At 27.8% G+C, this 27397-nt stretch overlaps 1 protein-coding gene across 1 annotated transcript in view; it reads right to left on the bottom strand.

Moving 5' to 3' along the window:
• Positions 1-20012: 20012 nt before the first annotated feature.
• The window catches only part of LOC142318821 (uncharacterized), a 114599-nt gene continuing 107214 nt past the window's right edge, over positions 20013-27397 (bottom strand). Inside the window, exon 3 of the mRNA XM_075355333.1 lies at positions 20013-21567. Within this exon, the coding sequence (XP_075211448.1) occupies positions 21215-21567 (353 nt within the window). The 3' untranslated portion in view covers positions 20013-21214. The remainder of the gene's footprint in view (positions 21568-27397) is intronic.

Raw genomic sequence — 27397 nt, 5'->3', positions numbered from 1 at the left:
GGCCTAGTGTAACCTTCTTAGTTGAGTTTAATGGTCTAAATTCTCGCTTCATAATAGAGTAGGAACTTGTTGCACACGAAATTCATGTTTGGTGTGAGATAACAAAAAGTGTAGTTGAAATCTAATTTTTTTGACGGAATTATAAACAAACGATTTATACTTTGATACGAGTATTTTACGAGATATTATTCTGACCAATTAAACAACCATGTATTTGAAATTAATTTCCCTATATTGGGCAGCAAGATAGACCATCTCTTTGGTACGGTCTTCAATTAAATGATTACTTCGGTTTTATAGTTATGAATAAGTCATTGAAAACAACTGAAAGGCTATATCACGTTCACATGATCACCTTCAAATTTTTCATTCTGGTTGGGGTAAAATACCTGTTATTTTTTTCAAATCCAAGTGAACTGAATCGGCTTGAGCTGTAGAACAAAACTCAATTAATTTAAATATCGGGATAAAATATTTTTTGGAAAAAAATAATTTCAGTGGTTGATCGCAACGACAAACATGCATAACAACAGAAGAACGACACTGATCAGTTCTTTGTGTATAAAACATGCACTAATAAATAGCTTATGTTGAATATTTTTTTAACTGTTTTTCTTAATAATAATTGAGTGCGTCATTCGTCTAACCCGGTATTTCTCGCAACAATCATGACTGGTTTTTAAATTTTTTACTGGATTAAGAATTTTTTCAGGTTTAATTTTAGAGCAAAATCTTTCCTCCTTATATCTGTAACTCATATGTAAAATTACACATTTTCTATAAAAAAATACAAATAAAAAAGGATATATAATTGAAAAAAAAAATTAATAATTATTGTTGTATTATTCTGCTAATACCTCATAAAAATAGAGATAAAAATTTGGTTTGTTTTTTCAATCATAATAGTCGGCAAAATTTAACGCTTAATAAGGTTTAAAAGAATCTTTTTAACTCTTAAGGCACTTACATTTAATTTTGTGAAAACAACATTTGGCTAATTTATATTTAAATAACTTTTTTACTTAGTTCACCATAAGTGTAAAAGAGTAGGAGTTAGAAATTTAGGAAAATTTATTAATTTTAATGTAAATGCATAAATTCCTTGGTAAAAAGAACTTATTGTGAAATAATAAACAACAAATTAACTGGCTGTTTTTATTTTTCTTAAAAAAAAAAGATTTTAAAAGTATATCAAGTTAACATACATAATTTATGATTTTTAAAATTACCCATATTTAGGATGTAATAGCTAATATCTTAAAGTCTTTCAAATTTTCTAATTTTGTGTAAAATTGAATTTTTTTTCCATTTACTGATTTTTAGCTCAAACATTTATTTTAAAAGCTAATATTTTGAAAATCGAACAGAACTATTTGATACCTTAGTTATTAACCTCAAAAATTCAGTAAAACATTTAGTAGTGTGCTTATTTAAAAAGTAACTTTTACAACGAAGTCGAAAAAAAGTTAGTTTCCTATAATTTGCTCGAGTATAGATAGATATATTTATTTTTTCTATTTGAGAATAGTTATAAAATTTAATTCATTTTTATATACTCGTATTCAAAATACATTATTCAATAGTTTTGATTTATAAAGAGTTCTATCTGGATATTATAGGTTTTAACTTTGTCAATTTTTATCGTAGAATAACGTATAAAAGCATAATTAAAGAGGATCTAATAGCCAAGCTATAAGCGCTATATTTATCTATTCTAATCTTATTTTACGTTTTTACAATAACCTATTTTTACCTATTATTACCTATTCTAACTTTATCTATTCTATGACATTCATTTTATTTACGTATGTGTGTGAAAAATCAAGGTAAAAGGAAAATGTTTTGATAGAGTTTAAATAAAGGAAACTTAGATAATTAAAAATACTTCATTATACCTTTTCCTTACCGTTGTAGAATAATACAAAATATCAATTTAAGATAATTTATAATCTGAAAGTTTTTAGTGCGGAAGTTATTTAATAAAGTTTAAGAGATCGGTTCATGAATATATTGAAGCTTAAAATTAAGAAGAGAGTTTAAATTTCAGTGACCCTGTATACATAAATACCTAATCTAACAGAAAACACAAGAGACAAGCAAAGATTATAAATCTTCTTGCAGCAGGGAAAGCCGATGAATTAGATTACTATTTATTTTAAGTTAATCGTATAAATATTCTTGTTTTAAGTACTAGTAACAAAAAAAAAAAAATAATAGTAATTATTGTAGTATTATTCTGCTAATATCTTATAAAAATAGAGATAAAAATTTGGTTTGTTTTTTTCAATCATAATAGTCGGCAAAATGTTCATTTGTAAGAAAATATGGGTCTTAATTTGAAAACAGGAACACATTCCTGAATTTTAATTTTCTGAACTATTATTATCGTTGAATAAATTATTAATAAGGTCCACTATCTTATTGCTACTAAAAGTAGGCTTAGGCGGAGATGGCAACCTTTCTGGAACCAACGGATAAGACATCTTTGCACAGGCTGCTTGTAGGTTGAAACAACTACTGAGGTCTATTAAAAATGAAACATTTAAAAATTACCTCGAGAATCTTTCTCTTTGCGTAGAGATACCATGTAGCTCTATACAAAGTAGCTCCTAAATTTTGCCGCCGTAGGCAGTTATCTATCTTGTTTATCACCTAGGACCGGCTCTGCCGGTTTTAAGACCTCTCTTGTATTCAGAGCGGACCTTCCGAATCCGGACTGTTACTGTCGCTTCATTTGGAGATGTCACGGCTATCTTGCTGTTGATGTTAACTTTACTCTAGCTTTAAATAAACTACAATCTGAATTTGACCAAATAAACGAATGGCTGTCTAGATGGAAAATTAGGGTTAATCAAGTGACATGTGACATTCATGGCGACATGTGGCAAGTCCATGTAAGAAAAAAGAGAATACCGCTGGATGTATTAGGTTTAAGGAAAATGTACTGGTTGCTCAGGAAGAGGTCACAGATTTTACTATCTAACAAACAGTTTTTGTACACGACAATCCTGAAACCGATTTACACGTATGGGATCCAGCTTGGGGTACAGCGAAAAGCTACAATGTCAAGATTGTACATTGTTCTCAAAACAAATTACTCAGGAGCGTCACAGAGGCTTCTTGTTTCGTAGGAAACAATGAAATCCACGAATTTCTGGGTTTACGTATGTTACGTATGTTCGAGAAGAAGTACAAGGATTCGGTACATAATATAAATTGCGGCTAAACAACCACATGAAATATTTAGCTATTAATCTTCTAGGCAACTGTGAAGACGTTAGAATGCTAAAACGACTCCACGTGTTGGATGTTGGTGACTATTTTATGTGATTTGAGCTAGAATTGCAATTTTTTTTTTGTTTAACCTCCGGGGTCACTGTTAGGTATTACTTCAGAGGATGAGACGAAGCATTTATAGCGTGAGGGAAAATTCCATGTCTGACCGGGATTCGAACCCGGAACCTCCGCATGAAAGGCCGAGACGCTACTACTCGCGCCATGGAGGACGGCGAATTGCAACAACTTAATGTTCACCTATCATATTTATATTTCACTTTTTTCAATTTTAGTTATTCATTCATTATTAATTATAGTTCTCTTTTCAGTTTTTCTTTTTTTTGTGAATTCTTGTGATTATTTTTATTTAAGGTTGAACTATTTTTGTTTTTTGTTAAACTGTTCTCTAACCTAACTTTACGTGTGTACTTGCATTAAATTTTCTGTATAGGAATATTAGTATATAATTTTTGAAGAGCTTCAATGGAAGCCTCTCTATATGTGATTGAATATGTCATCATACTTACTTATGTTTTTGTAATAGTGTAACATATCATAAATTTTATATTGTGACAGATAAAAAAAAAATTATTAATGGAATTAGTAATAATTTAAAATATAAATTTCTAATTTTTATCTCACCTGTCGTTATAGTAAGGATATTATAGTAAATAAAAGATATTTTATCCTCTCTTATCTTTTCAATGCTGCTGTTGTGTACTAGTTGACGTTATTTGAATCCTATATTGCGTGTTTATCCTGTGTTTGTCACTATTCCAGAATTTTCATCCGGCATGAGTTTGATTGACTTAATCCATGAGGTACCAGATAAACAACATTCCGTTCATTTTTACATGCCAAAGGGATTATATACATAATCCTAGGTTTTCCGTACAGAGTCATAAAATGCCTCTTTTGTTAAGCGACAGAGAAGATAATTGGCGTTGTGCGAAGGCTAATTGTCACAATTCTGCTCGTTTAAGGAGCGGTACGTGGCTGCAATACAGCAAACAGAAATTGTAAGTTGTTTACATCTTGTTCGCACGGAGCAGGAATATACAAGTTTTAGGTTTCGAAACCAAATATTTGGTATGGGCAGTGCAGCTGTAATTGATTACAAACATTTTGTAAGAGAAGTGTGTGCGTGGACATGTTAATTGTAACCTAGTCATAATTGACGGGAATGGTATCAGTGTGGAAGTAGGCGAATTTTCTTTCAAGATGAAAATAGAATGTGGGGATGGTTTAACCTCATCTGTGATTATTTGCAGGAATTTTCAGAGAAATAAAAAAAAATCTTACGTATACATCTCTGTGTATATCTACCCCGATCGAACGAAAGACACTTTACTAAGTGTTATAAAAACGTTTGTAGACTTGGACGATTTAATTTGTGATCTTTGGCGGAGTTACGATGATATACCTAATCTAAAAGGTTACAGTTTTACACATCAAACTGTTAATTCCTCGGTTAATTTTTGAGATCCAATTACCGGGGCGCTTACAAATACAGTGGGGAGTTTATGGGCAACAGAAAAAAGTCGGAATCGATAGGAGTGTGAATATAAGCGAGTATACATGTGACACCAAAGTAACATCGACATGGGCCCGTTCGATCATATTTTACAGGACATTGAGTTTTGACCTCCACAACAGTGAATATGAGTAAGACTTAATTGTAGTATAATAATAACAATTTTGGAAATGTGTCTGCTTTCGAAACAAGACCCGAAAATAAAATAAGTTTGTTTCATAATTAATAGAATAATTCTCTATTTTAAAAATATATAAGAAAATAACAATAACTGAAAAAGTCATTAAATACATTTATTTTTAACTATTCTACAAAGATTATTTTAATTTTGTCAACTCCCTATTCCTTTTCGTCATAAAATTTAAATCTCATCATTCGCTGTTTTACACTACAATAAATTTATGAAACATATCACCCGCATTTAGAGAGTTGTTATATTTAAAATTTATACATGTAAATCGCTGAGTCTACTTTGCTAAATTAAATACAAATAGGTAGAACAGATACGAATATAAATAAAAAAGAGATCTGGGAACATGAGAAGATTCATCTGATAGAATATTTAAATATCTTACTAATAACTTACTGGTAGTAAAAGTTAGACGATTAGCTATTATTTTAATAAACATTAAAAATATTATATTAATAATAAAAACAATATATTAAAATGCGAAAATTTATAATATTTTAATGTATGCAGTACGTGTAAATAATTATATTAAATGTGATTTAACATTTTGTACATTAATAAAAGCAATGCCAACATTATACCAACCAAAGACCATAGATTACGTGCATTATGGAGGTAGTTAAATATAATAAGCAAGGCGTGTTAGTTTACCGCCCCCGCTCAAATAACTCGAATATGGATTCCAATGAATTATTTGTCCCATTACCTCAATTAGCGAGCAAATTTGAGTATGTTTTGTTTTTCTTAATACATAAAATATGAGATAGGTTTATGAATGAATACAATGAAGCTTAAATTTGAAAGAGAACTTTTAAATTGGAGTTACTCGGTGTAATTAAATGTTTAATGTAACAGAAAACGCAAGAGTTAAGCAAATATTATAAATCTTCTAGCAGGAGAAAAAATAGATGAATTTTAATTTTAAAAATAATATTTTCATTCAAGAAAACTGAAAATTTTCATTTTTGTTATATGACTAAGTAATTAGAAATTGAAAAGTAATTTTTAGACAACTTAATGGATGTAAAATAATTGTTTGTGGGTGTCGTGCCTATTTTGAATGAGCTATACTAAATCCCCGTTTAATTTTTGTGATAAAACTGAAAAAAAAAAACGTATACTAATAGTGTACTAATAACGTGTACTAATCAATAACAGTTCTAATTTATATATTATTGCTTTTCTTCTTCGTCTATCAAGATATATTGATAACACTGTTCTCGTTTAAGTCGTCAATATTAATACTTTTACGTAATCTGGTTTAGCTAGTAGGTATATCTAGGTAAAAAATATTCATAGCTTTTCTTTAGGCATAAAAATTACTCAATTATTCTCTTAATGCTTTGAGTTTTAAATAATGTAATAGCCCTTTGCCTTTATGTATAACAGTTGAATTAATATAAGATTACGTAGTAGTAATATACTTTTATATTTATAGACTCCCCTTTTTTTACATCTCTATATAGAGTATATATTTGCACGCTTTATTTGTTTTAAGATCCACGTGTTATATTAAAATAGGACTTAAGTATGCTTGCGTAATTTTCATAATGTTATTGGACAACAATTGCGTAATGAATATTTATATATGTTATAATTAAATCTATATTATTTAAATAGGAAGAGGATTTTTCTTTGTTCGGGATAAATAAAAAAATACCCGATCAATCGCAACCAAATTTTTACCCATGTTTCTTTTGCATAGCTGAGAAGGTTTTTCGATATTTTTCATCTCGAAAAAAAAATTAAATATAATTAAATATATATATTAATTAGTGGAGATTTTCCGGTTGAAGCACAAACTTTAATGAATTGTGAACTGTGAGACTCTCTATCCCTGAGTGAGGTTGGTTGAGCTGAATGATTATGAATATCTAAAAACAAATTTCTAGATTTTTTTTTTTAATTCAGAATTTCAAGGGTTAAAGTGGATTTTTTGAATTTTTTTCGAAACCCTGTTATTTTCTCGGAAAGAAATGAAGAAATCAACCTGACTTTTTGTGAGTGTAGGCTTCATGTCAATAAACCAGTTGCTACATTTTTGAAATTCAACCTTGAAAGGTAAAAAAAAGAAGTTCAACAATGATTGTAGGTTTTACCAATTCTAATTGTAGTACAACGAGATATTCAGTAGAGTTTTGCTTACAAATACTCTTTAGCTAAATATTTAAAAATCATTTTTGGGTTTTTTAATTCCAATTATTTTAAGGGGCGCTGTGGCTCAACCCACAGCCACTGCCATCGTAACTATATGTCTTGACTGGCTGCGCCTGCCTCCGGTTACTTGACTAAAAAACGTAAGATAAAAAGTTTGATCCCTACGGGAAACGCAAGTAACCGTATAGCAAGCTATATGGTTACGCAGGTGAAGCTGCGACGTGGAGCTAGTATTATAAATATAAATAAAACTTTTTTGTTCGTTAATATGAACGATTTAATAGTGTTCGTACTTTTGCTTGATTTACTTTTTCCTAGCCTTGATTCGTAGTTAAGCTATGTAGTATTTCAAAAATATGCTAGACAGCGCTACGACCTCTACTTGATCAGAAACAATTTTTTTCTTTACTTCTTGAATAACATCAAAGTAATAAACAATTTTATTTTCATAAAATTTTGAACAGTTTAAAACTTCTTTAGAAATATAAAGTATTTACAATGAGATAAAAAGTCATATTACTTCTGATAACACTGATAATATAATTTTAGTTTCCTAACATGGGATACACCATTTTAATCTGTTTTTTATGCTGAAAACGAATATGAACTCAAAATCTTTCTATCGCCCACCATTTTTGAAAAGTTTTGAAAAATTAATTAAAGTTTTTTTTTAATTATGTTTTTTAGTGCTCCTATATGCATTTGGTTAGCTCATTTTTTATTATTTAACTTTGTTAACAAAATTTGTAAGCTATAAATAAACAATACTGCACAAAGAATTAAATCATATCATAGTCACATATTATGATATCATATCTAACACTGAAGAGTGAGCCTTCATGGACAAGGTTAATCATGTCCGTGCATGTCAAAACATGTAGCTGTAAACACAGCTGTGTTTCTGTATTAAGAACTGGATTTAGGAATGAATTAATTTTGTTCAGTCTTATTGCTGTCTTAAGTTTGTTAACAGTGCAGTGTCATAGTGCCTCGAAATTTTGTAAATGATGTGGATGCCTTTTGTTATGTATGTGAAAATCAAATAGAAAAAACATTCACCTTTAATTAAAAAAGCATATCATTTGTACTTTCGGTGTAAAATTGGTGATCAGGATAAGACGTGGGCTGGTCATATATTATGCACTAATTGTTCTGTATATTTAAGAGGAAGGCTGAAAGGTCACGGAAGGCTTTGCCATTTGGTGTACCTATGGTTTGGCGTGAACCAAAGGATCATGTAACCGATTGTTACTTCTTTTGTTTAACAAGTGTCTGGAATTTCTAAAAAAATCTAAACATACTGTAAAATATCTTCATTGCAATCTGCAGCCAGAAATTATTCCAGTTCCTGAGTCATCTGTGAATGTATGTTTCGAAAGTAGCGATGAAGAATCAGGCAGTACTGAAGAAGACAACAATGATTTTGATTTTGAATTATCTTCCTATAAGCCATATCTTATATCACAAGATGAATGACTTTGTTAGGGATTTAAATTTATCAAAAAATCAAGCTGAACTGTTAGGATCAAGTCTGCAAGGTTGGAATTTACTTCAAAAAAATATAAAAATTTCGGGCTTTCGAAGCTGACAAAAAGAACTTTCTCAGTACTTTATTGATGTAAATAATTTGGTTTATTGCACAAATATTGATGAGCTTATGTTGTACTTAGGACAAGTTCATAAACCTGAGGATTGGAGCCTTTTCATGGATTCGTCCCGTCCAAGTATGGTTCTACTACACAACGGTAACAAATATCCTTCGATACCAATCGATTATGGTATTAATTTGAAAGAGACATACGATCAAATGATAAAAAACATAGCTGGTACATATGTGGTGATTTGAAAGTTATAGCTACTTTTTTAGGCATGCAGTTAGGCTATACTAAGTACATGTGTTTTCTTTGCCAATCGGACAGCCAAGCTAGGGATAAACATTATGTTACCAAAGAGTGGAAGACACGAGATAAGTTAACTCCAAATGTGAAAAATATTATTTATGAGCCCTTATTTGAACCCAAAAAAATATCTTTACCACATCTCCATATCAAGCTAGGACTAATGAAAAATTTTGTAAAAGCAATGAAGAAGGGTAGTCCTGGATTTTTGTACATCAGGCAGAAATTTCCGAATGTAAGTGAAGGAAAAATTGAAGAAGGAATATTTGTTGGTCCTCAAATAAGAGAGTCGGTCAAAGATGATGTATTTAACTCAATGTTAAGTAATATAGAAAGTGCAGCTTGGACTTCATTTAAAGACGTTTGCAAAACTTCTCTCGGCAAACAGAAATCCGACAATTATCACGATATTGTTAATCAACTTCTTTCTTCATACAGAGCTGTGGAATGTAATATGTGTTTGAAAATACATTTTTTCCACTCGCATCTGGAATTTTTTCCGGACAACCTCGGAGACGTAAGTGACGAACACGGTGAACGTTTCAACAAAGACATTTCGGTGTAGAAAAGCCTCTATTAAGGGAAATTGAATACTAACATGCTAGCCGATTACTATTTGATATTAATTCGTGACATGCCAACAGATGTACCTAAGGCTATTTAAATTTAAAAAAAAAGTCTATCAGTGTAATAAGAGCACAACTAAACAATATTTAACGAATTTTTAAATTAAAAAAAGAACAGATTTTATTTTTCGAAATAATGAAAATAAAGTAAATATTTGTTATACGACTTTTCGAACTATTTCCTTTTGTTTGTTTTGTTTATAAAGTTCTCCTAGTTAGTTGAAAGTTAGTTTACGTTTCACATAATTTTTATTCATTAAATTATCTTTATTCCTACGAATTATTTATTTTTGTTAATATATTTTCATGATTATTTTTATTATATACATATACAAGACATGTCTCAGGAATGATCGGCCTGAGTCTGTGCAAGACTACATCTCATCACACGTCATACATATCATCATCACATTGGGCCTTGAGAAAGGGTTACTTATTGTTCATCAGTTGAACAGATTGCAATGGATACATCTTTTTTTGGAGTGTAATCTCCCCGCCACCCAGAGCCGGATCCGCATTTACTCATAAACTCAGCTCCGAGGGGGCCTTCGCCTCAAACTACATCGGTAGGGCGCTAGGCCCCACCCGGATAGCCGGAAATCAGTCTTGTGTTATATGCCATGCCTCTATCGAGGGAATCCCAAGGGATCAAGGGATTCCCCCGCCTGGACTCCCGTCTTGACGCCTAACCTCTAAAGGAGAATTAGGATGGATACATTAAGAAATTAAAAATATATGAGAGTATATATATATATATATATATATATATATATTTTTGTTTTAATTTATTTTTTGGAACTACTTTCTTTGAACTTTAAAAAGACCGAATCTAGAGAAATATGCTCTAGGAAGGTACAATAAAGCTGTTTGATCATATAAAACAGTTTGCCTGATAAAGTATATACGTCTGTAGTTATTAATTACAAGTGCACGTAAACTTAGCACAGTACAAATAATATAAAATTTTTATATACGTATATATTTGTTTATGGAACTTGTTTGGTAAAGCTTACAATTTGACTCCACTTTTTATGTGTTTAGATTTAAGTTTTTCATTTTGTTTCTGAAATTTAACAAGTTAAATATTGAAAGATAGACAAACGCTAAAATATATCAGCAAATTTTAGTCAGCAATTTAGCAGTTGTTCTGAGTGTCAACTCCCGTTATGGATGTACAATTTTTCAAATAATAATAATTGTAATAAAATCTTAAACAGTGATAATCATTAATCATCAGTATATTTCTAGTCATTAATCCGTATAATTTTAATCATTACTCTCTAAAACCTCGTCTAACCTTGTGTCAAAATGTTTCAGAATTGCGGTAAATATCTATCAAAACTCATAATCATGAATATTATTCTATTCTTAAGCTGTGCATTCATTAATATTACTATAAAATTTATTATAAACCATTTCTTTGTTAAAATTATCTTTAAGAATGAATAATTTTCATTTTGGTTAGATGACTATAAGTTTCGATTATAAGTTCGACGCCTTTTCATGACCAATTTAATAGAACGAAAAGAAATTGTGTGGGTGACGCGTCTATTATGAATGATCAATATTAAATTGTACCACTTAATTTTGTGTGATAAGAATGAACAGAATATTTTGAAGTTTTATGTATATAAATATATTGTAACAAGACCGATTAAACGAACCTGTTAACCTTAGAAAAAGGATTTCTTTTAGTTCCCTTCTGGATTCTTCCTATTATTATATTTTCTACTACTTTCTTCTTAATTGGCAGAAATCTGTTACTCAGCTCCTTTATACCGGTCTTGTTACACTATATATATATGTATAATTTAATAGCCGTAGTAAACTTTAATATCTGTTCAATAAAAAAGTATTTTTTAACTTTGATCTTGTTTACAACTTTGTACAGTAGTGTGGAAAAATTATAAAAGTATGCTCTGTTAACAAGGTAGTAATTAATATTTTATTATTATTCTAGCCCAATTTGTGGTTTTTAAACCAGTAATTTTCACTTTATCATTTTCCATGTAACAGCTATTTCGTATGATATTTTTAAGATAAAGAAAACAAAATTTTGGTTTTTTTAAGCTGCTCAAGAAAGTGTGAAACATCTTATAAATAACCATATTGTCACTTCGGGTAAAATGGTATTTAAAACAAACTTTTAAAATAATCTCTATATTAATTGTACTTGGAGGAAAATGTAGAATAATGATAACAGCATAAGCTACATTGTGAACCGGCTTTCTAAAAAAAATCTGTGCATATACTCTGGTGTAAAATATTTTATATGTTTTTATTTACACTTCATCATTTTATCTTGGTAGATGAAATATTATATTTTATCTCATCAGTGTAAACATCTTCTTATTAATTCATTAAAAATAATGATGTAGGTTTTTCTTCTTTTTTTCGTTTTTAAAAATTATCATTCCTGACTGAAATATTTATTACTGAGTAATGATCGAAAACTGGAAAACTTAGTTCACAAATTCCGAAGTTTGGGGAGGACAATGAGGATAGGTTACTTTCAGTCTGTTTCTTAATTTTATTATCAAATAAAAAGTGAGGTTTTCCGAGATTTCTGAGTGTTTGTATGATAAAATTTGAAGAAAATGGGGATTTTTATCAATTTTTATATTGGCAATCAAACGTGAATTTCAAAGTTTTTATACAGAAATAAGACATTTGGTAATCGTATTTGCATTACTAAGTGTAAGATACCACTAATACAAAATTTCTTTTTAAAGCTTACCTTAAAAAGAACTTTATAGTTTAACGATTTTACAATAAACTGTGGGTTTTCAATAGGGGGTTATTTGAATTTTTAAAATAGATTATTTGTTAAGTGAAATTTCGTCTAAAATAATAAAATTATGGACTTCAATTATTATTTCATTGAACAGAAATTGCTATTAGCCGGTCACATCTACTAAATATTATAATTAAATACTGTAATAAATATTAGTTTAAAAACATATTAGTTTAAATATTAGTATTAAATATTAGTTTAATTAAATATTTAGTTTTAAAACAAAGAAAAATTTTATTTTAATCTGACAGGAGTACCCTGTTTATTATAACTGCACAATTTACATTACCTGTCAATATTTTTTGGAATATTCAGAAGTTATATAGTTTATGTTAAAATAATGACTAAGCAACAATCCTTTCCTCAATTTAAAAGAGTAGCTTATTAAAAAATTATATTATTTTTATTGTGTAACCAATATAACTCTCAATTCAACTAATTTTTTTCCTTTCGTAAACGTTAGAAAAAAAAGTTTTTTTGGAAAAAAAGATTTTGTTTTTGTATCATCGGTTTAAGATTGGCATGTTATCAGTAGTGACGATAAAAATGGTGAACAAAAGCTGCGTTAAATATTTGATTAGATTATGAAGAGCAGGAAAGTTTTACAAGCAACCAGAGATAAATATACAGTAATAAATAAATGTTTATACAGATTAAAATGAGTTGAAAAGTTTTGTAAGCAACTTCAGGGGCTAATGTTGACATGCTTTACACGCAATTAACGAAGAACGGGAATAAATACTGTTATACATTACAGTTTGTATTATCTTGAACAGTAATAGTTTGAACAGTTTGTAATATTACTTTTATATAAATACAATAACAATTCTGCAGTTATTTCACCTTATCGAATCTTGTTATGTATGGTTTTTTAAAGTCATATTTCAATAAATTGATGAATTTCAAACAATTTACTCAGTTTACAAAGAACGGCGTCTACTACCGACAATTTCAGTCTTTTATTTCATGCACAGTTGTAATGATCATCTGATTCTTATTCTGTGAAAATTCGTTAATTTTTCACTGAATTCTGTTTTTTGTAAATATTTCCTATTTTTCAAAAATCTCACATTCAATTTTTCATGATGTTGGCTGTAAAAGGTTAAAGCTTAACCGAGTTTCTTTTCTACTTCAACTTCGGTCAAAATTTAAGAACTTATTTCTTTCGATAGATTTACAACGATTCTCTTTTTGAGACATTGCATTTTTGTATTAATTACTAAAAATTATAAAATAGAAGAATTATACAATGATTAACCTGAATGAGTTATTGCTTGTTCATCAAGATGCAATTTTATTAGGTAACTTATAAAATGTGTGGATTATCCAACATTTATTAATATATAATATCTGCGCCATTATATCAGTCTGTTGTAAACGTTTTGTTAAAAATCTGATGTGGACACAACATGACTTCCTTGTACGCCTATTAAATTACTATACAGATTTTTTTTAAAACAAAAAGTACATGAAATTGTATTTCACTAATAACTTCTTATTTTTTTTCATATTTTTTTTTATTGTTATTAATGTGAATTGTTGTTTATTGCAAACATTTTTTAATCATTTTTAATAAATTAATATATTTAAAAAAAAAAAATTAAAAAAGTTTAATTTCATTAATAACTTCTGATTGTAAACGTTTTATTAAAAATCTGATGTGGACACAACATGACTTCCTTGTACGCCTATTAAATTACTATACAGATTTTTTTTAAAACAAAAACTACATGAAATTGTATTTCACTAATAACTTCTTATTTTTTTCATATTTTTTTTATTGTTATTAATGTGAATTGTTGTTTATTGCAAACATTTTTTTAATAATTTTTAATAAATTAATATATTTAAAAAAAAAATTAAAAAAGTTTAATTTCATTAATAACTTCTGATATCTTTTCATATTTATTTTTTTATTGTTATTATTAAATTATTATTTATCGTAAAAATTTTTTTACAATCGGAGGTTAATAATTATTAATAAAGCAATTTATTTAAATTTAAAAAAAAAAGTTAAAAAAAAGGAGATGAAGTCTGATTTAAACCGATGTGCCCATGTAAGATCCAAATATTTCATTAAACAAAATTTTATTTGGCTATATGTGTGGAACCATTGAAAATAAGTACCACTTATATATCGTTGAAACACTCCCAATGAAAGCTTATTAGCGTAGTTAAGAAAAAGTTAAAAATCCAAATTTGTTTGGATTTTGGGGTTTTTTGGAAAATTTTGGTTCAGTTGGTGCACAACTAAATGTTACAACAGTCCTAAATCCAAAAAATTCCTACATCCTACGCCTAATCGTTTTTGAGTTATGCGAGATACGTACGTACGTACGTACATACATACATTCGTACGTACAGATATCTCAGCGAAATTAGTCAAAATGAATTCAGGGATGGTGATATTTCTGTTGAAATCTGAAAACCGAAATATTTCGCGATAACAATACTTCATTTACTTCGTACAAAGAAGTAAAAATCAAAAGGTTACTGATTTTAAAGATTTATCTTTTAGAACTTTCACGTCAAGACGTTAGAAAGTAATGTCGATGTGCGTTTTGGCCAAAACGCACAAAAATCTGTTTTCTGTTAAATTAAAATCTGTCATCTTTTCAATACAACAGATAATACTCAATTACTAATTTAACCATTGGTTCCTATTATTTTATGTTACTTCCAGAAAAAAATTCCCATTTCTTTTATCTAACTGTTTTTAAAGGAAATGCTAGACAATTTATTTTACAATCTTATTACTATTCTAGATTTCAGCCCAGACATTAATTCCGTGTTAATAAAAGTCATATGTCATTTGATGCAATCTTTCTTAATGGAGCTACTGACCTGTCCATGAATTTTTTCAGGATATCTTTAAGAAATATAGATTTTGGAAATTCAGCTATAAATATAGGTTGTTGTATGGACATCGTTAATGATTAAAAATACACAATTTAATGTGCGCATCATTATTTAAGAATAAAATATTTTTAATTCAACTTATGAAATTTTCTTTAAAATTTTTGGTCGTTTGAAGATTATTTTACGAGTTTTGATTTGTAAGTCTTTTAGGTGATCTGAGGAAATCTATTAAACTTGAGCTAAAAATTTCACTTGATTAATAATTAGGCTTATATGTATTATTAAGAAAAGAAAATTTAAATATATATATATATATATATATATATATACAATAAACATTATAGAATACTGTAATTAATGTATGTATGTATGCATAATATCGTGTTATATATTATTTGTATTATAATATACAATGAATTAGCTGTTCATACAAATTAATTAGCTGTTCGACTATAGTACGAATGGATTACGACAATTGCTGACAGCTTGTAATTGTTGACGTTAATACAACAGATATACCAATTTAGATTAGTACATCATTTTCAGGGTAGTTTTTAGTAATTTCAGGCTACAAAGAAACTCTTGAAGAGGTTGATGAAGGTTAATTCTAGATAGATTGGTTGCTATCAGCTATGTGATATGCGGCAGGGGATATAAAGGAATCGTTTCATAGTTGTAATAAGCATGCGGTGCAGTAAGTTAACAACATATTTTTAAATAATCATGAAGTGATGAAGGGAAGTAAAATTTGCTTAAATTCTCTTATTACTTCTTACAGTTAATAAACATTTATTTTTGATTTTCTAATAAACTTCACTTTGGTGTAGTATCCAAGGTCGGTTACTGCTTAATAAAAGGTATCCAAATGGATGTACGCTGAATGTAATTAGCTACCGTGATTTTTTTTCTCCTTAAATAGTCTCAAAAAGAAACATCCGTATTCAAAAATTATCCTAAGAACCAAAAGGTTAAGTCTTTAATTTGTGCAAATTTTGACGAAAATATACATCTACATGGAATTAGGTTGTTTGAAGTCGAAACTAATAATCCCAGCGTTAATTAATTATGAGACCCTTGTGTCAGATTCATTCCAATTAATCCATTTTAAAAGTTTTCAAAATAATTATAGTGTATTTTGAGTAGGTTAGAATTGTAAAGTTATATTATTGATAAATCTCAAATTGACAAGTTTTATGTTTCCAATGGTATAAAAAACTGAAAAATATTACATACAAGTGAGTTAGAAAAAAACATTGGTGGGCACTCATTTTTAGTGATAATTATTGCTATTTGGAGTGTTACATCTAATTTAAAGATTGACGTAGATGGAAAAGTTATAGTTTCTTTTTTTATTAAAATTAGGATGTAATATGTGTATACATCCTAATTGATGGGTCTCCTCTCTACAATCTGTGTAACGAAGATTACAACTGATTCCTTTATATTGTAACATCCACAGAAATAGCGATGACTAGTTCTCTATAACAATTAAAAATGTATAATAATATTTATGAAAGTGACGTTTAATGAGGTCAATATATAACAGGAAATGGTTCAGTGTGTGAGGAATATTACATTGACGAAAGACATATCCTGTAAATTCAATAGAAAATTCGTTTTAACGTATATTTATTCATATTTTTTTTATACATTTAGTTTATAAACATTAACATTGACAGATAAAACAGTGAAAAATTCTACTTATTAACATTTTTCTTCTTTTTTTAAAAACAGAAACTAAAACTTCAGCGAGGATAATTCGAAAAAAATATCAAAAAATTGTTACTTGCTATAGTTTTATTCTTGTATTTATAATAACTTTTTAACATTATAATTAAATTATTTATCATTTCATTTAGCATATTTTTCTTCCAATTAGCTTACATATTTGTTTTAATCATTTTTTATTTGATTTTATGATTACATACAGCATGTTCCAAAAATATGGGATTTATTAAAAATAATAATAAACATTTTTATTCTGTTTATTCAATATAATGTAATAATTTATGAGTTCTTTACTAAAATTTAAACTGAATAGTATAATATTTTTTTTAGCATACAATCCAAGTGTTTAAAAAATTCTAAAATTTTAGCAATAATAGTAATGTTTGTTTTTCTTCTTTTTTTTTAATAAATACTTTTGTTGTAGCAAATAACCTATTCTTAGTTATAAACAAAATTATTAAAATTGTGTACCATTGTTTAAATCATATAACAATAAATTTAAAATTCAGTTATGATTAATAATAATTTTTTATACATTACTTGAATATGAATAAAAAAATTGCTTCTGTTCTAAATTATTCATGATAATTTTAACAAATAAAATTAATTTTATCCACTATTCTAAATATATATTTAGCATATTCACGTGAACAGTTTAAATTCATACAATACAGATCAAATGCACAAACTATAACGTTGTTTCAGAACTATATATGTTTAAAATGATAAATGTAACTAATTAAAATATTATTTATTTTTGAAATTTTAATTTCACAGAAATTACTAAAAAACTCACAATTTCAAAACATTTATGTATAAATTATATTTTTTTCTAAGTCGTTAAAAACAGAAAAGAAAATTAATTTTCAATCAGAAGCTAAATTTATTTCTTTTTGAATATAAGAATAATAATAAAAATTCAATTTGGTAAACGTTTTTAGTATCTGAAGAAAATTTTTATGTATCTGACAATCTATCAAGTCTTTTAATAACAGAGATTTCCATTTTAAATTAACTGGATATTAAGCTTCAGCACCAGATCCTTAAGTAGCTAAATTTTTTTATTATTAATGAATCGGTTACTTTTAAGATAAGTTAAAAATATAAGAGAAATAATATTCTTCTTTATATTTGGTTAAATTATATTGTAAAATAATTTGTTTGATTATTTCTCTCATACTGCGTATTATAATTTATCTACTTTCGAAAATTGACCGACTGTAATCTTTTTTTTTCTGCGTGGGAGACCTGTGTCACAATAAACTAAGATTTAAAGGTTCATACGATTAACTTCGGTCTTTGACTTTTATTACACAGTTCAGATTGCACCTAAAAACTTTTATATACGCCTTATTTAAAAGATTTTATAGAATTATAAGGTCTATTATTTATTTTTTGTGATAATTAATATTTAAAAAGTTGTAAAAATGTCAGATTATATTTATTTTAAGATTATAAATGACGTCTTAAAAATATATTTGACTTATTTTAAAGTTGGTAGCTTATTATATTTTTGATTATATTACTACACTACGTCGTAATATATATTGTATTAATAAAAAGGGAATAATATAGTCAGGTAAAATTTTAATAACAGTAATAAATCGGTTACCGTAACATTCAATTTATCGTTTGTAATCATTCATCAATTTTAGTTTTTCGCTAGAGTTCAGTCTTAATTTTTAAGACTATTCTGTTTATAAAATGAATGTAAAAGATTTATAGCAAAAAACTAAAATAAAATAATAACATTAGTAATATCTTTAATTTTGTGTGATTTTTTTTTAAACAATGGAAATCTTTAATAATGAAGTAGATGATATTGTAATCAATCAACAGTTTGTGAATAGTCTTGATTTATTTTTTTTACAAAATTATTTTATAATTTTAGATTATTAAAAACCATTAATGGATGAGATTTTATTTTTTTTAATAATTTTGAATTCTTTGAAAGTGCTGGTATCCAAAATTTTTTATAGAAAAGAAGTATCTATAAAGTAGTAATAGAAATGGTCTTTAATTTTTTTTTCAGTTTTAAAATTGTGAAGTCTTAAAAAATAATGTCATAGAAGAAAAATATTACTAACCCAATAGTTGAGTCATCTAAGTCACTTACAACCAATAATTAAGAGACAACCACAGTTTTCTTAGATTAGAAAACTAATTATCAGTTTCATTATATTAAAAAGATATGAATCAATTGTATTTACCCTACGAAAAATAAAAATATGTTTTTCATTAATTAAAAAAAAGTGAATTTGGTTTATATTATTCAAAAACTGTAGGGTACAGAAGACAAAGCAAATGTTGATCTTTTATTTCACACAATTTTCATCTTCACATCTTTTATTAGATATACACCATAGTTATTATCTCCTGTTACCTTCAGTATTTAATTAAATATTCTTATCATTTAATTTAAATGAATTAATAAAATTTAATATTATTATATTGAACACAAAGTAACAAGATTATAGTGTTTTATTTTATGTTACAAGGGTTATTTGCTGATTACTTTATTAATTTACGACTTCGTAAATCATAATTCATGATTGTTAACCTAGTCTAATCTATGATAATCATAGATTGTATTGATATAATCTATGCTTATGTTTTCACTTGATATTACATAAAAACATAAATACTAGGAACATAGTTACATAGATACACTTAATTGATAAATATTGAGTGTAATAAGTTATCATGAACATTAATAACATAAAGTATTTTACGTACAATAGTAAGTTGCGTAGTTTTATAAATAAAATATAAATATACATATTTTTTGTTACATAAGCCTTTTTTATTTATTTATTTTTTCTTTTAGTTCCAAAAGAAATTGTACATTCATAAGTAAGTATGTATGCTACGAATACTTTATCATATTAGATTCTGTTTTAATTTATTAGGCCATTAAAATTGCTTCATGCGGTTTTTTTTCTATTAAAAGAGATTTACAGAAATATTTACAACTAATTAACTTTATATATTTTAATGATACTTTTTTGAGTTATTATTTTATTCTTGACTAATTTAGTAATGTTGTATAAAGTAAAAGTTTGTTTAATAAACATTATTTGTTATTCCTTAAATGATTGACGACAACTGTTTTAATTCAAATGTAGATTTTATTATTAATTAATAATTGTAATGATATATAATAAAATATTTTGAATAGAAAGTTTAAAGTATATACTTGGTTTTAGATATCTTCGACATAATATTTATAATTTTTTTAAAAGAAAAACATTATTCCATTTGCTTACAAAAATGCAAAAAAATTAGTAATAGTCTGTGTTGTTATGTACTGTAAATATTTCTTTAGACAATAGACGAAATTTTTTAATTGACAAAACATTTACCGGTATATCTTAGGATGCAATATTTTTGTTTTAAATCTATTTGTATAGCAGAGCTATACTTGTGCAATGAGAAAGTCCATGAATTGATTGTACTTATTTGCCTATTGTAAAAGTTTAAAAAAGCAGTTCAGTACAACTAACACTGTATGATTGTTATGTCAATTTATCCGATCATCTTGTCTGACTCGAAAATGGCAATTGTTACACAAAGGAAATAGGTAGTAAGGAAATAACTTAGGTTTTCAATATATTCTATAGATAAATAAAAATGAAAGCGTATCGTAAAATTATTTATTTTTACGATATCGGTAGTAATTACAAAGAAATATTAAATTCATTGATATGAAATCCAGTTATCAATTTGTATTAATCTGATGAGAACAATATTTGTTGGAAAATAAGTTATTACTTGTTATCAATTATGTAGTATGAATTTATTCAGGATCTTTATTGCCATGTTTGAAAATGTTCATAACAAAAATGAAAACGTTTCTTGTTGTCACGATATTCATTCAGTGATACAATATGTAAATGTATCGCTGTATTTAAATTACTGTTGATTTATAAGTGACATAAATTATGACAGAAATACTATTTCATTAAATTTAAAGTATTTTGTTTTTGTTTAACATACAATAAGTTAACTGAAGTGTGAATACGGTAATTTTTAGATTATGATAAAACGTTTATAGTTTACCCCTCCCATGTTTTTGGAAGACTGCACGTGATATTTTTGAAAGAGGAACAGTCCATTTGGCTTGGTGTTAAACCGGATTCATTTTTAAAATATTTATTTGCGTCGACGTCCAAGGAAGCGAATATTTGTGAAAATAGCTCGTGCTGGTCTACGACGATTACAGAAGCTAACGGTTCGAGAAAAGTTACCTTCGCGCGCTTCGTGTAACGCCACTAAAAGTTGAAATACGTCCTCTTTACTCGGATTGCAAAGATATCCTTCTGGATCGTAACCGCGTCCGTTTTGTCGCTTCCATGGATAACGTCGGTAGTAACGAGATCTTTTCCAGATTTCAGGACCAGGTGCTAATTCCGGTGTTTCTACGTAGACTAATGGGATTTCATCGTCGCTTTCCAAAAGTTCTGTTAAATGAGCAGCCAATCGATCCATTTCCAAATCATCGAGGTCTGTAAACCAAAGAGAAAGTTCAAATTAGTTTTATCATAGCAGAAAAGATTTAATTACATCCACGTTAATACAAACAAATAAGTACTTTCTAAAAGGAAGACTTTCCAGCAGTAGATCCGTTATTTATGTATAATTGACTGTTTTCGGTTGCCTTTACATGTCGTTAGTATTATCGACAGCGTTTTTATTCGTTGTCTTATAAGACAACGAATATTGGACAATAAGACAACGAATATTGGACAATATTGATACTGTTACTACCGACCATTATTTACCGTCCATTTACTAATAACAGGAGATAAAAATTTAAAAAATGGGCGATTAAGTGTACTTATATGTAAGTTTTGATATCGGAAAATTTTCATTTTACAAATTAATTAATTTGAGTGGTTCAAGAAATGTGAAAAAAAGAACATTAAATAAAATTAATAACAATCAATCTACTTAAATACTGTTACGTTTTACAACTCATAAATATTTATTTACTTTAAATTTAAAAGGTAAATATGGAAAAACGAAAACAAATTTATTATTTATTCAATATTTCCTCACCAGTGAAGACAAATTTCCTCACTTGTTTATGTGAATGTTGTGGGTATCTTACGTAAAGATTTTTTGAAAGCAAATATTTCAAAGAAAATATCTTACTGTGAAAAATGTTCATTCAATATTTGTTTTTCTTTCGTATATTCGTTTTACACAGTGCGTAATTTATTTCTACAATTGCCCTTTTAAGTGTATAAAGCTCAAAAATAAAAAAAAATCCGCTTAAATTTTTAATATTAATAAACAAAAAAGAATTTTTACTTTAAAAACGCAGTATTAAATTTTCAGAAGTTATTCCTTTGTCTGAATAAAATTAATTCAGTTTAAATTAAATTTTAATAAAAAATGATTAAATATTCATTCTTTGTTACTCATTTTTTTAAATATAGTTTTCAACCGAATTATTCATAGCAGTATTTTATTTTGAAATTAAAATTTTAATTGAAATACTTACGATTATACAATATTTTTAATATATCCCTGAAAATAATTTTCACGCAAAAATTATACATTATTATCGTTTGAATACATTTATTAATAGTAAAAAATAATAAAGTAAGTGAAAAAAATAACAAATTTGAATTTTTCAAAGCTTATAACAATAAAAAGAAAAAAATAGACTTAATGGAGAAAAGAAAAGGGATTAGATTAATTGTAAAAATATACTCATATAACAATAAACAACTGAGAAGATAATAAGAAATATGAAAATAAAATAATAATAATTATCTTACGGCAAGATGAAGAGCTGAAATATGATATTATAAAACAACAATAAAAACTAAGATTTCATAACAAATAATCAACAAAATCAACATGAAATAAAATATCTGAGAAAACGGAAATAAAGATCGGAGAGATTTAAAAAAAAAAAGTTACTATAATGTGGTGGCTATTTAATAATCATATTTTAGTTATAACTTCATTTTATTTAGATTATTGCTTTGAATTGTTGTTTTATAATGAAATATATTTTAAATTACAGGATTTATGTTAAAAATAACCAGCAGTATTTACAAAATAAATTCCATAACTAGAGGTTAAAATTGATTATTTACAATACTTTTTGTAAACTTTAGTTTTCGGTCTCCAATTAATTATCTTTTACATATTTTCGTTTTACATTGCATTTAATGTTTGTTTTTCCAGATATAGGTTATGTACTTTTAGATATTTAGCAGAAATGAGACAGAACATACCATCGTTATGGCTAATAGGTTTTTTTTTTGGAAAACAACATTTTGCAAAATTTAATAGTGACTTTATTTATAATAATAAAGATCGAGAAAGAACTTGAAACTATTTCTTTAAAAAAATTAAAATCTTTAAAATTTTTCTTTAAATTCAATTACTAAGTAATGAAACTGTTGCTGGAAAAAATGAAGAAATTAAAAATTATAAATTTTAGTTTTAAGTATTAGTCTTAGTTTAAGTTAGTTGGTTTCTTAGTTTTAAGTTTTCAGTCTTTGTCTTATTGAAAAAGTAATTAAAAAAATATTAATTTGCTACACAACTTCAATGGAATTTCTAACCTTTAAAGATACGGTTTTACAAATATTATAACCAATATAACACAAAATTTGTTATAGTAAATACAAAATTATAGTAGTATAAGTTGTAACATTTCCTAATAAAAATAAGAGAAAAATCTATTTCTTAATTACCAAAGGTTTTATAAATACATACCCTAATAATAATAATAATAATAATAATAATAATAATAATAATAATAGCAATAAGAAAAATATCTAATTACAAAAAAATTAAATTAAAAATACACTTAATATTTTATTTAATAGAAGAATACATGACGTCACCCAAAGGTGGTGTAACAGGTTGATACAGCAATGTAGGATATTATTGACTTTTTTCCTTTCATGGAAATTAAAAAAGATAAAAGAAAATATTAATTAAGCTAAAACGGAAATAAATTTACCTTTTTTTTTATTAAAATGAGTCAATAAACTGTAGGTTACATATTCCGATTCCTACGATTGCTTTCTCAAAATATGTGTACAACGTATGAAATTGATAGAAAACATATTTAACAAATATTATCTCTTCTACTCCCAAAAATGAGTAGGCAGTCAGTTTTCGTCATTAGATAAAATAAAGTCAAAAACCTTTAAAGTAGTATACGAAGTAAAGTCAAAGAAAAATATTTTATATATTTCCTTTATTACAATTTAATTAAAACTTAAAGGACACTTTAAATTACAATTTACACTCCTATACTCATATGTATGCACAAATACATTAATTTTAATATAACAATAAAAACAAGTCTTATAATTGTATTGCAGTGTTTATAATAATAAAAATAATTATTATTATATTAATTTACTAGCCTAAGTATAATAGCCATTATTTGAATTAATCCTAGAAGTATAAACTAAAGGTAAATAAAGCCAAAATAGTGGTAATTTATCTTTCCGTAAACAGCCAAGCATTGTGGCGCGCCAGAAAAAAGAAGAAAATAATAGAATTTGAAAGAATATTAACCAATTATTGAACAAAGAAAGCTACAGGTTTCGCGTTATAAGTTAACAACTATGAGATTGGAAACTTTATGTGGAAGGGGCAGAATAGCATAGATTTAAAAAGAATCGTTTTACACTACTAAATATAAATTGTTATAAATAAATTGTTAATATGCTAATTGTTTCAATGATGACATTAGCTTATTATTTATAGATTCATTTAAAATTAATTTTGTACCAGTCATTCATATTGACTTACATTGTAGATGATTATCCCATATTATACGAATTCATTCCCATATTATACGAATCGCTGATAAAAATTTTATTTATTACGTATTAAGTACCAGTTGAATTATGGTCCTGTTAGTTAAAAGCAGACTGGGAGCTTATGAAACAAAACAATGATGTTTTGTTTTACATTAAATATGAATTAACGGAACTTAAAAAAAAATGGACTTACAGAAAAACTAATTAAAAATTTCAACCAGATAGTGTACTAGTGCTTGACAACATACCGTGGTGTCAAAGTGAATATTCCAGCTGTGAAAAATCGTGAAGTAGAAATATAGGAATGGCTAAAAAAAAAAATAGTTCCTTCAAATAATTAGTCTAAGGCAGAGTTACTTCGGTTGATACAAGCTTCAAATTCAGTCTAAATTATTTCCCCGATGCATTATACAAGAACACGGCTGTTCTGTAGTTTTATTGACTGCATATTACCCAGACTTGTACCCGGTTGAGCAACCTTGAGGATAAAAAAAATTATGTAGCCGACCGAAATGTAATAGTGGTAATTAATGGTGGATTAAATAGTAGACAAAATAATAGCTTGTCTCGGAAGAAAAGGTTGCATTTAAAGATGCTGGTATGTGATCGAAATATGGCCAGGAAATTACTGATATCAAAAACGACTTTCGAAGTACAAAACCTGACATGAATATTGAAATTAAATGTTTCAAATAACGCTTAAAATAACTTGTCATGGGACCATGACACTCCAACTAAGTGCTGAAATTAGGGATGAAACAATGAGCGATATTTAAGGTGAGGTTCTGCCGGCGAGATTATAAGTCCCGACGGGGAGTCTTACTCTTTAAGACTGGGGGTTGGTGTCCCCACAACCCTAGCCTATGCATCCTTTCTTCCTACTACACACCGATCTGCTGAACTCTTTACATTTTACATTTATACTAACCAAGAATAGTACGCATTTTATAACATAAACCCTTACACAGTAATACTTAACTGCAGGATACGGCCCGGGGGAGAAAAAAAAATCCCTTACACAGTAACACATCATACACAGTTTCTTCTTACACTTACTCTCTGTGGTGTTGCGAGACCTTACGAAACGCAACAGTAACCCAAGGTGGAAACTATCGTGCCGATGTGTGGATGGTTCTACGTAGTGAGTCTCAAACGTTGTTCTCTGGGTACCAGGGTGAACCCGTATATGAAACCCTACTTCAGTACGTACGTGTGCACTCTGCTGGAGTGGTCCGTTAAATCGCCGGTACTCGTGGGAACCGAATTTCAGTTCTAAATAATCTTTCAGTGGTTGTTGGTCTACTAGGAAAAACCAACAAAAACGGAGGTTTGAAAAGACTTTGACCGACGTTATCAGCCGAAGATGCGTCGGGCGACAGAGACAAGTAATGTAAAAGTGTGCTAAGTTATCTAATGATTTTTTTATCTAAAAAAAAAAAAAAAAAAAGTTATCTAATGTAAGATTTCTTATAGGGAAATGTAACAAAGAAGATAAATTATTTTCTAAGGTTTCTTTCTTTTTGATAAATAAGTGTGTAGTAGCAGCTTGTGGCTCACCGAAATCAGTTAAAAAGCTTAAAAGTGGGGCTTTGTTGATTGAGGTGAATAATGATGAACAGAATCGAAAGCTCCTAGAACTTAGGTACATAGCGATGGATGAAGTGATAATGGAGCCACATACGCTAAATTTCAGCAAGAAAGTAATCTTTTACTGTGGCTTAGCTGGTAATGAATTACCAGAGATCTCAGGAGCTATCATTGTAGTCAGTTACTTCTGTGCAGAGGATTATTAGGAAGGAGAATGGTGTTGATGTGCCAACGTCCTCTCTTATTTTAACCTCATCTACTGCATCTGTTCCTGAGCGAATAAGAATTGGCTAGCTCTCTGTTCGTATGCAACCATATATACCAAACCCGAGGCGCTGCATTCAATGTCAGAGTTTTGGTCACAAAAAAATTGGTTGCACAAAGGAGAAAATTTGTGCGTGTGGCAGCTGTAAGGGTCATGATGACAGCGCATTCACTGCGCTGTCATCAAAAGTGAATTAAAGTGTCATTGAAAAGTGTATTAAATCTAAGGGTTCACATTCGACAAGATCTCTAGAATGTCCCGTTTATAAGGAAGCACAGGTATATTAAGAAGGGTTCTTACTGAACAGAAAGTGCCCTTTCCTGTGGTTCGTCAGACATACAAAAAAGCCGTCAACATAAGGAATCCTGGTTTTGTTCACACTCTCATATTGTCTTGAGTTGAGATATAATTTACAGTTAGAAAGTGCCGTTTGTTATTGAAGACTCGCGTAATGAATAAACACCTCTCTTTTGATGAGCTAAGGTATGCCTTGAATAGCTCCCATGACACTCCACCGGAATTAATTGATAATATCAGGTTCAGTATGTTATCTTATCTACCAGATACTGAATTACGGTATTCTTTGTTTATCTATAATGCAATATTCTCTGACCAGGTTTTTCCAGTTTCTTGGTCAGAAGCATTGGTAATTCTCATTCTGAAACCTGGTAAAGGTAAATC

The sequence above is a fragment of the Lycorma delicatula genome, chromosome 2 (genome assembly GCF_047948215.1).
Source record: "Lycorma delicatula isolate Av1 chromosome 2, ASM4794821v1, whole genome shotgun sequence".
Taxonomy (NCBI): Eukaryota; Metazoa; Arthropoda; class Insecta; order Hemiptera; family Fulgoridae; genus Lycorma; species Lycorma delicatula.
The sequence above is the reverse complement of the archived record's forward strand: the minus strand, read 5'-3'. Positions and strand labels throughout refer to the sequence as shown.